This window comes from Bos mutus, chromosome 10 (assembly GCF_027580195.1).
Source record: "Bos mutus isolate GX-2022 chromosome 10, NWIPB_WYAK_1.1, whole genome shotgun sequence".
Classification (NCBI taxonomy): Eukaryota; Metazoa; Chordata; class Mammalia; order Artiodactyla; family Bovidae; genus Bos; species Bos mutus.
Genome location: NC_091626.1, coordinates 46,838,598 through 46,853,167, shown reverse-complemented (window position 1 = coordinate 46,853,167; position 14,570 = coordinate 46,838,598). Strand labels below are relative to the sequence as shown.

General features: G+C 40.4%; 1 protein-coding gene across 1 annotated transcript in view; it reads left to right on the top strand.

Moving 5' to 3' along the window:
* Positions 1-14,570, top strand: part of FBN1 (fibrillin 1) — a 265,235-nt gene that overhangs the window by 233,374 nt on the left and 17,291 nt on the right. The window contains exons 57-60 of the mRNA XM_070377862.1: positions 1,542-1,667; positions 2,240-2,446; positions 3,682-3,807; positions 4,056-4,178. Of these exons, the coding sequence (XP_070233963.1) occupies positions 1,542-1,667; positions 2,240-2,446; positions 3,682-3,807; positions 4,056-4,178 (582 nt within the window). The remainder of the gene's footprint in view (positions 1-1,541; positions 1,668-2,239; positions 2,447-3,681; positions 3,808-4,055; positions 4,179-14,570) is intronic.

Here is a 14,570-nt window from a genome sequence, read left to right as displayed (position 1 = left end):
CAGTTCTTCCCATCACATCGGAATGCCTCCCTACTGGCTTAGCTTTGCTACTGCCACCGTAACATTGAGTACAGTTGTTCAGTAAATTTCACTAAACAAGAAATATCACTAAACCAATGGGATCTACATCCAGAGACTCTGGTCTTATCAAGACTGAGGCCCAGGCCCTGGTCGTTTTAAAAGCTCCCTGAGTGATTCTAATGTGGATTCAGCCTTGAAAAGCATAGTAGACCAGGGATTGGCAAACCACAGTCCTAGGGCCAACTTCAGCTCGCCAGCCTACCACCTGTTTTTGTAAATAGACTCATTTTGGAACAGAGCTGTAACCATTCATAATTTTCCATGGCTGCCTCCATGCCACAGTAACAGAGCAGAATAGTTGCAACAGAGATCAAATGGCCTGCAAAGCCTAAAATACTGACTATATATTATGCAGTAATGTTATATTATTACTGTTATTACAGAAAAAGTTTCCTGACTTCTGCTTTAGTTAATGAAGAAAAAATACTAGAAAGTTTCTACATATGCCCTTTCTCATGTTGTCAGTCAAGAAGCATAAGAATCATATTTTCCCCTTAACTCTGTAAGATACAGATTTAAACGGAAGTTGAAGAGCAGACTTTAAAAGCATAGAAGAACATGTGGACTTATGATCACTCAATGGATCTTCTGGGAACAGTGATTCTCAGCCTCAGCTGCTCACTGGAATCACTTGGAGAGTTCAGGTCTCACCCTCAGATATTGGTTTAATTGTTATCAGGGTGGCCTTGGCATTGCAAATTTTAACCCAGCTCTCTGGCTCTCATAAGATCTCTGCCTCAGGGGCTTGGAATTATTCTCAATGGGAGCACCTAGGCAAATTACTTTATGATCTTTCAACTCTCCAGCTATTATCAATGCTTTTTTTTAAACTGGGGAGACCAAATTATGATTTATTATTCCTTAATGCTGTTGAAGTATTATTACAGGCATAATCTACATTGCATCAGAAGATTAGTGTAGACAAACTCCCTCAGGTCAAAACACCATCACAGACATTATTCTAGTGAGTATTGTAATATTTAACATATTGCTCTTAAGGATTTTTTTCCCTTCATTTAAAATAACCCTTCTGAAAATCCTCTACACGTACAGATATGGCAAGTTTTAAACATAAGTGAAAAACATAAGTGTACCTAAAGTGCTATTATCTCTGTTTAAGTATATAAACATGCTATCAATTATGTTTTTAAAAGGGTGGAGGTATATCAAAGATATGGCTGTATTTGTTTGTATGGGTATAATTCATCTCTAGGAGGATACTCCAGAAATTAGCAGTAGTACTGGTTGCTTCCCAGGAAGGAAGTTTGGTGGCTGGGGAAGGGGAGAAGGAGGGGCACTTTGGGCTGTATATTCTTTTGTACTCTTTGAATTTGGAACCATGTGAATAGGTTATCTAGTCACAAACTAAACTTTTCTTTAAAAAAAAAAAAAGAATCTATCTTTGTACAAAGCGGACAGATGACGCCTCTTGTTTTTGGTCCTTCAATTACACCACACAGATGAAAATGAATGTCAGACCAAGCCTGGGATCTGTGAGAACGGGCGCTGCCTCAACACCAGGGGGAGCTATACCTGCGAGTGCAATGACGGCTTTACAGCCAGCCCCAACCAGGATGAGTGCCTCGGTGAGTACAGACCACAGGATGCTTTTGTAACCCCAGCCTCCACACTGGGATGCTTGAAACCAGATCACTTATTTGAAATAATAGAAACTGTTGAAATTTGAGGAAAGGTTAACAATGTTCATATTTTGGAGATGACTCTATGACCATGATTGTCCACTGGGCTTAGCACCACCCTGCCGCTAAATTCTTCCTTTGCTAATTGTATCATTGAATCATTTGTTTGGAATTTCTTTCTCAGCTGCCTTTTTAAGCTTTTGATGCTCAGGATCAGTTTCCATGTGTTTCTCCGACCCTTGCTATAGCCTGGTTCTCCATATTTCTGGGAACAGATAGAATGATAATCTTGTTGACACCAATGCCTTTCTGCCCACTTACTGAATATCTTGTCTTGTTTTCCCCAGATGTCATCCTTTTTCTCTTACTGCTGCTTCCAGCTTTCCCTTCTTGCTCCTTCTCAGCCAGGGTAAAGTGTTACATCCTTCTTGGGTTTTAATATCTGAGCAAATTCGGAATACCATGTTATGCTTCTAAAGTTCCCTAAAATCCTCTTTGCATTCATAAATCCCTTCCAGACAACCGAGAAGGGTACTGCTTCACGGAGGTGCTCCAGAACATGTGTCAGATCGGCTCAAGCAACAGGAACCCCGTCACTAAGTCTGAATGCTGCTGCGATGGAGGGAGAGGCTGGGGGCCCCACTGTGAGATCTGCCCTTTCCAGGGCACTGTGGCTTTCAAAAAACTCTGCCCCCATGGCCGAGGGTTTATGACCAATGGAGCAGGTACTTCATTTTGTTCTGATTTTTGACCAACGGAGCAGGTACTTCATTTATAGTCCAAAAATACTTTCAGGGAATTTGTTTTATGAGGAGCAGATGAGAATATAGAATCGATAATGTGGGCCTAGGCTGAGTTTCCTAGTTTAGGTTGACCAAAAAAAAAAAAATCATTATGGTACTTTAGATATTCAAAGCCATGTTGCCAGAGTGTCCTTGGTCTGATTAACGTGTGTGCTTCAGTTCGTGTCTTTGCATTACAAGGAGTCCTCAACTTTTTAAGCTGGTTTGTTATAAGAATATAACCTTTTACTCAGAATATAACCTTTTAGATACATTTGGAAATAAATGATCACTAAATTCCTAAAGTAGCCCACCAATATGTATTTTATCTCATAAAACTGAAATATATCACATGGAAGAAGTCTAAAACAATGCTGATACAATCAGCCTTCCATATCCACAGATTGCATATCTGTAGATCCAACCAACCTTGGATTGATTTCTACCCAAGGTTGATTGAACCTGCAGTCCCAACTGTACTATGCCATTTTGTATATGGGGCTTGAGTGTCCATGAATTTTAATATCAACAAGGTAGTTCTGGAACCAGTGTCCTGGATATGGAGGGATGATTGTACTGGCAATTAAGACAGCTGCCTCTGGAAAAGTACAAGCCATGTCAACTTGAGAGGGATGAGGAGGCTGTCAAGGTGTCTGAGGCTGCTCTGAAAAAGACTTTCAGGCCTATGTTCATCAACAATAACTGCAATTGTTTGCAGTCTCATAAAAAGAGACTTTGAGCTCCTTGGGAGGAAATCAGAAGTGAGAGGAGAATAAAGAGATTAAATAGGATTTATGTTCATGTTACAAAGATGTGACTAAGGGTAGAATAACAGAATTGGATGTGGTAAAGACAGAATAGATGGAATGACCAAAGTGATTTATCATTCTTTGGCAGATGTGAAAATGAGATGGTAGATGCATTTCTTCAGACCAATGAAAGTATGCTATATTGCATTTCAGAGTAATCTTGAAAAGATCAGGAAAAATAAGAGCTATGGGTATAAAAATGTTACTTAACAATCCAAGGCTAAGAACTCACTTGCTATTGGCACCCTGCTAAGCAGTAATGAGACAGAAGGGTCAAGATGTGAGTGTCAGTGGCTTTAATGCCCAATAGTACATGTTGACCCTTTTATAATGCCTTTCTCATTTTAATTGCTATTTATTAAATTATAGATATTGATGAGTGCAAGGTTATTCATGATGTTTGCCGAAATGGGGAATGTGTCAATGACAGAGGATCATATCATTGCATTTGTAAAACTGGCTACACTCCAGATATAACTGGAACTGCCTGTGTAGGTAAGTGCTCTATTTCTGATACTCAGGTTTATTCTCGGATGGAAATTGTACATTATGAGAAAAAAACCTTCAAACTAAAACTCTAAAAAGCCTGTGTAATTTCATAAGGAAACGTAAGACAGTGATCAAAGACCATACAATTTACCTTTTCTTTCTTTAAAACTAAGATTCTTTGTTAGACGCTGTGGGTATTGAGCATTGAAACATCTTTTTAGATGGGCAGTCACACTGTGTCTCTTTGATCATAGATCTAAATGAGTGCAACCAGGCTCCCAAACCCTGCAATTTCATCTGTAAGAACACAGAGGGGAGTTACCAGTGTTCATGCCCGAAAGGCTACATTCTGCAGGAGGACGGAAGGAGCTGCAAAGGTAAAGTGGAAACTGCCTTCACCCACTTATCTGCCTTATGGGAACATGGTTTCATTCCTTGTGCCTTTGAGGGATCCAAAGCTGAAAGACCTCCCCATGGGCAAGAGGTACATCCCTGGGGTTAGTGCCTCCTTGGGGACATTTTTCTTACACCAACACTGGAACCTCCTAAAAAGGATCCTATATCTAAAGACAAAGAAGTAGCCAAAATGAAATGGTAGGAATGGGCACAATCATGATAAATCCCATAACTGCTGGTGGATGCCCCACAAAGTGGAAAATAGCCACAGAAATTCTTCCACAGGAGTGAAGGTTCTGAGCTCCAGGTCAGGCTCCCCAGCCTAGGGGTCTGGGAACATGAGGAGCCCCCAGAGAATCTAACTTTGAAGGCCAGTGAGGTTTGATCACAAGAATTCTACAGGACTGAGGGAAATAGAAACTACGCTTGTAGGGCACATACAAGTTCTCATGTACACCAGAAGCCAGAGAAAAAAGTGGTGACCTCATAAGAACCTGGACTGGACCTACCTGCTGGTATTCCATGGTCTCTTGCAGAGGTGGGAGGTGGTTTTGGCTCACTGTGGTAACAAAGACACTGGAGGCAGTGATTCTGGAGAGTACTCACTGGCATGAGCCCTGGTGGAGACTGCCATTTTTTCACCAAGTCTTGGCTCCAAGCAGCATGTCGGCTCCGATGCCTCAGGCCACACAACCAACAAGGTAGAAACACAGCCCAGCCTGTCAGCAGACAGGCTGCTTAAAGTCTTTCTGAATAAAGTCTTTCCTGCTAAACACATTCCCTGACAAAGCCCTGCCCACCAGAGGGACAAGAAAGGCTCTACTCACCAGCAGGCAGGAAAAAAAAGTCCCTCCCACCAGGAAGCCAGCACAAGCCTCATCCACTAGAAGGCTGACAGCAGAAGCAAGAACTACAATGTTACAACCTGAAGCATGGATACTGCAAATCACAGAAAGTTAGATAAAATGAGAGAGCACAGAAATATGTCCCAGATGAAGGAACAAAATTAAAAACCCAGAAGAACAACTAAGTGAAGTAGAGATATGCATTCTACCCAAAAAAAAAAAAAAAGAATTCAGAGTAACAATAGTAAAGATGTTTCAAGATCTCAGAAAAAGAATAGAGGCACAGATCTAGAAGATAAAAGAAAAGTTTAATAAAGACCTAGAAAAAATAAAAACAGATGAACAATAACTGAAATAAAAAATACACTGAAAAGTGAAGTCACTTAGTCGTGTCTGACTCTGCAACCCCATGGACTGTAGCCTACCAGGCTCCCCTGTCCATGGGGTTTTCCATGGCAATAGTACTGGAGTGGATTGCCATTTCCTTCTCCAGGGGATCTTCCCGACCCAGGAATCAAACCCAGGTCTCCCGCATTGTAGGCAGACGCTTTACCGTCTGAGCCACCAGGGAAGTCCTAGAAGGAATCAATAGCAGAAAACGTGAGGCAGAAGAATGGATAAGTGAGATGGGAGATACATGCTGGAAATCACTGCTGAGGAACACAATAAAAGAATGAAAAGAAATAAAAACCATCTAGGAGACCTCTGGGACAACATTAAATGCAGCAATGTTCACACTAGGGATCTCAGAAAGAGAAGAAAAAGGATCTTTTAAAATATTTGAAGAAATAATAGCTGAAATTTTCCTAAATATGGGAAGGGAAATGGTCACCCAGATCTAGGAAGCACAGAGAGTCCCAGCAGGTATAAATCCAATGAGGAACGCACTGAGACACAAAGTAATCAAACTAACAAAAATTAAAGACAAAGGAAAAGTATTAACATACAAGGTAACTCCCAGCGGATTTCTCAGCAGAAACTCCTCAGGCCAATAGGGAGTGGAACAATGTATTTAAAGTGATGAAAGGGAAAAACCTGCAACCAAGAATAATCTACGGAGCAAGGCTATTATTGAGGTTCAACAAAGAAATCAAAAGCTTTACAGACAAGCAAAAGCAAAGAGAATTCAGCACCACCAAACCAGCTTTGCAACAAATGTGAAAGGAACTTCTCTAGGCAGAAGAGAAAAGGCTACAACTAGAAATAAGAAAATTACAAATGGAAAACCTCACTAGGAAAGGCAAACATACTGAAAAGGTAGGAAATCATCCACACACAAATATGCTATCAAAACCAGAAATGGTGAGGAGAGTGTAAATGCAGAATATTGGAAAAGGATTTGATATTAAGAGACTAGCAACTTAAAACAATCTTTTTATATACAGATTGCTATGTCAAAACCTCATGGTAACTGCAAACTGAAAATTTGTAATAGGTATACACATACAATAAGAAAAAGGAATCCATACACAACAGTACAGTCAGTCATCGAATCACAAAAAAAGAGAACAAAAGAGGAAAGGAGGAAAAAAGACCTTTTTTTAAAAAAAGCCAAAATTTTTTTAATGGCAGTAAGAACTTACATCCCTTCATGGATCACTGCCTTGTCATGGCGAAAGGGATTGTGTAACTCAATGAAGCTATGAGCCATGCCCTGCAGGGCCACCCAAGACGGACAGGTAATAGTGGAGAGTTCTGGAGGAGGGAATGACAAACCACTCCAGTATTCTTGCAGTGAGAACCCTATGAACAGAATAAAAAGGCAAAAAAGATATGACACTGAAAGATGAGCCCTCTCAGGTTAGAAGATGTCCAGTATGCTACTGGGGAAAAGTGGAGGGCAATTACTAAAGTGGCTGGGCCAAAGCAGAAACATTGCTCAGTTGTGGGTGTGTCTGGTGGTGAAAGTAAAATCCAATGCTATAAAGAACTATACTGCATAGGAACCTGGAATGTTAGGTCTATGAACCAAAGTAAATTAACACAGTCAAACAGGAGATGGCAATCAACATCTTAGGAATCAGTGAACTAAAATGGATGGGAATGGGTGAATTTAGTTCAGATAACCATTATATCTACTACTGTGGGCAAGAATCCCATGGAAGAAATGGACGAGCCCTCATAAACAAGAGTCAAATGCAGTATCTAGGTGCAATCTCAAAAATGATGAACAGTCTCAGTTTATTTCCAGATCTAATCATTCAACATCACAGTAATCCAAGTCTATTCATCAACCATTGATGCCAAAGAAGCTGAAGTTGGCCAGTTCTATGAAGTCTTACAAGACCTTCCAGAACTAACACCATAAAAAATGTCCTTTTCATCATAGGGGGTTGGAGTACAATAGTAGGACGTCAAGAGATACCTGAACTAACAGGCAGGTTTGGCCTTGAATACAAAATGAAGCGGGCAAAGGCCAACAGGGTTTTGCCAAGAGAATACACTCGTCATAGCAAACACATTTTACCAACAACACAAGAGATGATTTTACACATGGACATCACCAAATAGTCAATACTGAAATCGGATTGATTATATTCTTTGCAGCCGAAGATGGAGTAGCTCTATACAGGCAGGAAAAACAAGACCTGGAGCTGATTGTGGCTCAGATCATCAGCTCCTTATAGCAAAATTCAGGCTTAAACTAAAGAAAGAGGGGAAAGCCACTAGGCCATTCATGAATGACTTAAATCCCTTATACAGTGAAGGTGACAAATAGATTCAGGGGACTAGCTCTGGTAGAGTGCCTGAAGAAATATGGACAATTTGTAACAATGTACAGGAGGCAGTGACGAAAACCATCCCAGAGAAAAAGAAATTCAAGAAGGCAAAGTGGTTGTCTGAGGAGGCCTTACAAATAGCAGAAAAAGAAGAGAATCGAAAGGCAGAGGAGAAAGGGGCAAGATATACCCAACTGAATGCAGAGTTCCAGAGAATAGCAAGGAGAGATAAGAAGGCCTTCTTAAATGAACAATGCAAAGAAGTAGAGGGAAACAATAGAATGAGAAAGACTAGAGATCTCTTCAAGAAATTTAGAAATATCAAGGGCACATGCAAAGATGGGCACAATAAAGGACAGCAAGAACCTTTCAGAAGCAGAAGAGATTAAGAAGAGGTAGCAAGAATACACAGAAGAACTGTACAAAAAAGGTCTTAGTGAACCAAATAACCATGATGGTTTGGTTACTCACCTAGAGCCAGACATCCCAGAATGTGAATTCAAGTGGGCCTTAAGAAGTATTACTACAATCAAAGCTAGTGGAGGTGATGGAATACCAATTGAGCTATTTATAATCCTAAAAGACGAGGATGTTAAAGTTCTGCACTCAATATGCCAGCAAATTTGGAAAACTCAGCAGTGGCCACAGGACTGGAAGAGTTTTCATTCTAATTTGAAAGACGGGCAATGCCAAAGAATGTTCAAACTTCTGCACAATTGTGCTCATTTCACATGCTAGCAAGGAAGACAAAATCCTTCAAGCTTGGCTTCAACAATACATGGACAGGGAACTTCAGACACACAAGCTGGGTTTCGAAAGGGCAGAGGAACCAGAAATCAAACTGCCAGCATCTGCTGGATCATAGACAAAGCAAGGGAATTGCAAAAAACTTCTGCTTCATTGACAATGCTAAAGCCTTTGACTGTGTGGATCACAACAAACTGTGGAGAATTCTTAAAGAGACGGAAACACCAGAGCACCTTACCTGCCTCCTGGAAAACCTGTACGCAGGTCAAGAAGCAACAGTGAGAAATGGACTTGGAAAAATGGACTGGTTCAAAATTGGGAAAGGAGTACATAAAGGTTGTATATTGTCACCCTGCTTATTTAACTTAGATGAAGAATACGTCATGTAAAATGTGGGGCTGGATGAAGCACAAGCTGGAATCAAGATTGTCGGAAGAAATGGCAACAACCTCAGATATGCAGATGATACCATACTAGTGGCTTCCCTAGTGGTTCAAACAGCAAAGAATCTGCCTGCAATGCCGGAGACCCAGGTTCGATTCCTGGGTCGGAAAGATCCCCTGGAGAAGGGAATGGCTCCCTACTCCAGTATACTTGCCTGGATAATTCCATGGGCAGAGGAGCCTGGCAGACTACAGTCCATGGGGCCACAAAGAGTCAGATAAGACCGTGCAACTAACACTTTCACTCTGGGGCTTCCCAGGCTGGTGCTAGAGAACCAGCCTGCCAATACAGGAGACACAAGAGATTCAGCTTTGATCCCTGAGTTTCAAAGATCCCCTGGAGTAGGCCATGGCAACCTACTACACTGTTCTTGCCTGGAGAATCCCATGGACAGAGGAACCTGGGGGACTACAGTCCATAATTTTGCAAATAATTGGACACAACTGAAGTGACTTAAATGACAACCTACACCAGTATTCTTGCCTAGAGAATCCTGTGGACAGAGGAGCCTGGGGGCTGCTGTCCATAGGGTCGCACAGAGTTGGACACAACTGAAGCAACTTAGCATGCATGAAGTGACTTAGCATGCACACAATGGCAGAAAGCAAAGAGAAACTAAAGAGCCTCTTGAAATTAAAAGACACTTGCTCCTAGGAAGAAAAGCTATGACAAACCTAGACAGAATATTAAAAAGCAGAGACATAACTTTGCTGACAAATGTCTGTATAGTCAGAGCTATGGTTTTTCCAGTAGCCATGTACGGATGTGAGAGTTGGACCATAAAGAAGGCTGAGCACCGAATAATTGATGCTTTCAAACTGTGGTGCTGGAGAAGACTCCTGAGAGTCCGTTGGACACCAAGGAAATCAAACCAGACAATCCTAAAGCAAATCAACCCTGAAGACTCATTGGAAGGACTTATGCTGAAGCTCTAATACTTTGGCCACCTGATGCAAAGAGCCAACTCATTGGAAAAGACCCTACCTGATGCTGGGAAAGATTGAGGGCAAGGGGAGAAGGGGGTGACAGAGGATGAGATGGTTGGATGACATCATTGACACAATGGACATGAGTTTGAGCAAACTCAGGGAGATAGTGAAGGACAGGGCAACCTTACGTGCTGCAGCTTGTGGAGTTACAAAGAGTCAGATATGACTTAGTGACTGAACAACAACAGCAAATATCACTGGTGAGCTTAGATGCAAATATCCTCAACAAAATACTAGCAAACCGAATCCAACAGTACATTAAGTGGATCATACACCATGATCAAGGGGATTTACACCAGGAATGCAAGGATTTTTCAATATCTACAAATCAGTGTGATAAACCACATCAACAAATTGAAGAAAAAAAAAACATATGATCATCTCAATAGATGCAGAGAAAGCTTTTGACAAAATTCACCAGGCATTTATGATAAACGTTCTCCAGAATGTGGGCATAGAGGGAACATACATTATAAAGGCCATATAAGACAAACCTACAGCTAACATCATACTCAACAGTGAAAAGCGAAAGCATTTTCTCTAAGTTCAGAAACAAGACAAGAATGTCCACTTTCACCACTCTATTCAGCATAGTTGTAGAAGTCCTAGCCACAACAATCAGAGAAGAAAAAGAAATAAAAGAAATCCAAATTGGAAAAGAAGAAGTAAAACTGTTACTGTTTGCAGGCAGATTCTTTACCATCTAAGCCATCAGCAAAGCCCAGATGATATGATACTATACATATAAAATCCTAAAGATGCTATTAGGAAAATACTAGAGCACATCAAGGGGAGATAAGAAAGCCTTCCTCAGTGATCAATGCAAAGAAATAGAGAGAAACAATAGAAGGAGAATGACTAGAGATCTCTTCAAGAAAATTAGAGATACCAAGGGAACATTTCATGCAAAGATGGGAGTAATAAGGACAAAAATGGTATGGACCTAACAGAAGCAGAAGATATTAAGAAGAGGTGGCAGGAATACACAGAAGAACTATACAAAAAAGATCTTCACGACCCAGATAATCACGATGGTGTGATCACTCACCTAGAGCCAGACATCCTGGAATGTGAAGTCAAGTGGGCCTTAGAAAGCATCACTACGAACAAAGCTAGTGGAGGTGATGGAATTCCAGTTGAGATATTTCAAATCCTGAAAGATGATGCTGTGAAAGTGCTGCACTCAATATGCCAGCACATTTGGAAAACTCAGCAGTGGCCACAGAACTGGAAAAGGTCAGTTTTCATTCCAATCCCAAAGAAAGGCAATGCCAAAGAATGCTCAAACTACCACACAATTGCACTCATCTCACATGCTAGTAAAGTAATCTCAAAATTCTCCAAGACAGGCTTCAACAATATGTGAACCGTGAATTTCCAGATGTTCAAGCTAGATTTAGAAAAGGCAGAGGAACCAGAGATCAAATTGCCAACATCTGTTGGGTCCTCGAAAAAGCAAGAGAGTTCCAGAAAAACCTCTACTTCTGCTTTATTGAATATGCGAAAGCCTTTGACTGTGTGGATCACAACAAACTGTGGAAAATTCTGAAAAGAGATGGGAATACCAGACCACCTGACCTCTCTCCTGAGAAATCTGTATGCAGGTCAAGAAGCAACTGTTAGAACTGGACATGGGACAACAGACTGGTTCTAAATTGGGAAAGGAGTAGGTCAAAGCTCTATGTTGTCACCCTGCTTATTTAACTTATATGCAGAGTATGTCATGAGAAACGCTGGGCTGGAAGAAGCACAGGCTAGAATCAAGATTGCAGGGAGAAATATCAATAACCTCAGATATACAGATGACACCACCCTTATGGCAGAAAGCAAAGAACTAAAGATCCTCTTGATGAAAGTGAAAGAGGAGAGTGAAAAAGTTGGTTTAAAACTCAACATTCAGAAAACTAAGTTCATGGCATCTAGTCCCATCATTTCATGGCAAATAGATGGGGAAACAATTGAAATAGTGGGGGACTTTATTTTGGGGGCTCCAAAATCACTGCAGATGGTGATTGCTGCCATGAAATTAAAAGACGCTTTCTCTTTGGAAGAAAAGCTATGACCAACCTAGACAGAATATTAAAAAGCAGAGACATTACTTTGCCAACATAGGTCTGTCTAGTCAAAGCTATGGCTTTTCCAGTAGGCAAGTATGGTTGTGAGAGTTGGGACTATGAAGAAAGCTGAGCACCGAAGAATTGGTGCTTTTGAATTGTGGTGTTGGAGAAGACTCTTGAGAGTCCCTTGGATTGCAAGGAGATCCAACCAGTTGATCCTAAATGAAATCAGTCCCGAATATTCATTGGAAGGACTGATGCTGAAACTGAAACTCCATAACTTTCGCCACCTGATGCAAAGAACTGACTCATTGGAAAAGACCCTGATGCTGGGAAAGATTAAAGGTGGGAGGAGAAGAGAACGACAGATGATGAGATGGTTGGATGGCATCTCGAATCAATGGACATGAGTTTGAGTAGACTCCAGGAGTTGGTGATGGACAGGGAAGCCTGACGTGCTGCAGTCCGTGAGGTCACAAAGAGTTGGACACAACTGAGTGACTGAACTGAGCTGAGAACATGTCTATGAATTTGGTAATTTAGTTGCAGGATACAAATTTAATACACAAAAATCTGTTGCATTTGTATACACTAACAATGAAAGATCAGAAAGAGAAATTAAAGAAACAGTCTTTCATCAGAAAGAATAAAATACCTTGGAATAAACCTACCTGTAAAGGCAAAAGACCTCTACCTGAAAGACACTAATGGAAGAAATTGCAGATGACACAAACAGATGGAAAAATATACCATGTTCTTGGATTGGAAGAAACAATACTGTCAAAATGACTATGCTATTCAAGGCAATCTACAAATTCAGGGCTATCCCTATCAAATTACCAGTGGTGTTTTTTGCAGAACTAGGACAAAAAATTTTAACATTTATATGGAGACCCAAAAAACCCTAAATAGTCAAATCAATCTTGAGAAAGAAAAATGGAACACTCACTTCAGTCTATCCTACAAAGCTACAGTCATCAAAAGAGTAATGTTATTGGTACAAAAACAGAAATATGAATCATTGGAACAAGATAGAAAGCCCAGATATAAACCCATGCACCTATGGTCAATTAATCTATGATAAAGTAGGCAAGACTATTCAATGGAGGAAAGACAGTCGAGAAAACTGGACAGCTACATGTAAAAGAATGTAGTCTTTAACACCATACACAAAAGTAAACTCAAAATAGATTAAACTCTTAAATATCAAACATGATACTATAAAACTTTTGGAGGAAAACAGGCAGAACACTCTTTAAGTTGCAGCAATATATTTTTCAAGCTATCTCCTAGAGTAACAGAAATAAAAATAAATGAATGGGACCTAATTAAATTCAAAAGCTTTTGTACAGCAAAGGAAACCATAAACAAAATGAAAAAAAAGTTCACAGTATGGGAGAAAATATTTGCAAGTGATGCAACTGACAAAGGATTAATCTCCAAAATCTAGAAACAGCTCATGCAGCTCAATATCAAAATAAACAAAAAACCCAATCAAAAAATGGATGAAAAATCTAAATAGACATTTCTCCAAAGATGGCCACATGAAAAGATGCTCAGCATCACTAAATTATTAGAGAAATGCAAATCAAAATTACAATGAGATTTCATCTCACACTAGTCAGAATGACCATCATCAAAAAGTCTACAAAGAATAAATGCTGAAAAGGGTGTGGAGAAGAGGAAACCCTCCTACATTGTTGATGGGAATGTAAATTGGTACAGCCACTCTGCAGAACAGTTTAGAAGTTCCTTTAAAAATGAAAAATAGAATAACTGTATGGTCCAGCAATCCTATTCCTGAGCATGTATCTGGAGAAAACCATGGTTCAAAAGTCTACATGCACCCCAGGGTTCAGGGCAGCACTGTGTACAATAGCCAAGACATGGGAGCAACCTGCTGCTGCTAAGTCACATCAGTCGTGTCCGACTCTGTGCGACCCCATAGACAGCAGCCCACCAGGCTCCCCCATCCCTGGGATTCTCCAGGCAAGAACACTGGAGTGGGTTGCCATTTCCTTCTCCAATGCATGAAAGTGAAAAGTGAAAGTGAAGTCGTTCAGTTGTGTCCGACCCTCAGCGACCCCATGGACTGCAGCCTTCCAGGCTCCTCCATCCATGGGATTTTCCAGGCAAGAGTACTGGCAACCTAAATGTCCAATAACAGATGAATGGATGAAGTAGATGTGGTACATATATACAGTGGATATTAGTCATTAACGATACAATAGCATTTGCAGCAAAATGGATGGACGTGGAAACTATCATACTAAGTGTAGTAAATCAAAGACAAATATCATATGATATTGCTTATATGCAGAATCTAAAAAAAAAAAAGAGAGATACAAGTGAACTTATTTACAAAACAAAAACAGACTTAGAAACATAGAAAACTAACTTATGGTTACCAGAAGGAAAAGCTGGGGGCAGAGGAGGGATAAATTGAGAGTTTAGAATTTATGTATATACACTACTGTATATAAACTAGATAACCAACAAGGGCTGACCAGATAGCACAGGGAAGTTGGCTCAATATTCTGAAATAACCTACATGGGGAAAAAATTTGAAAA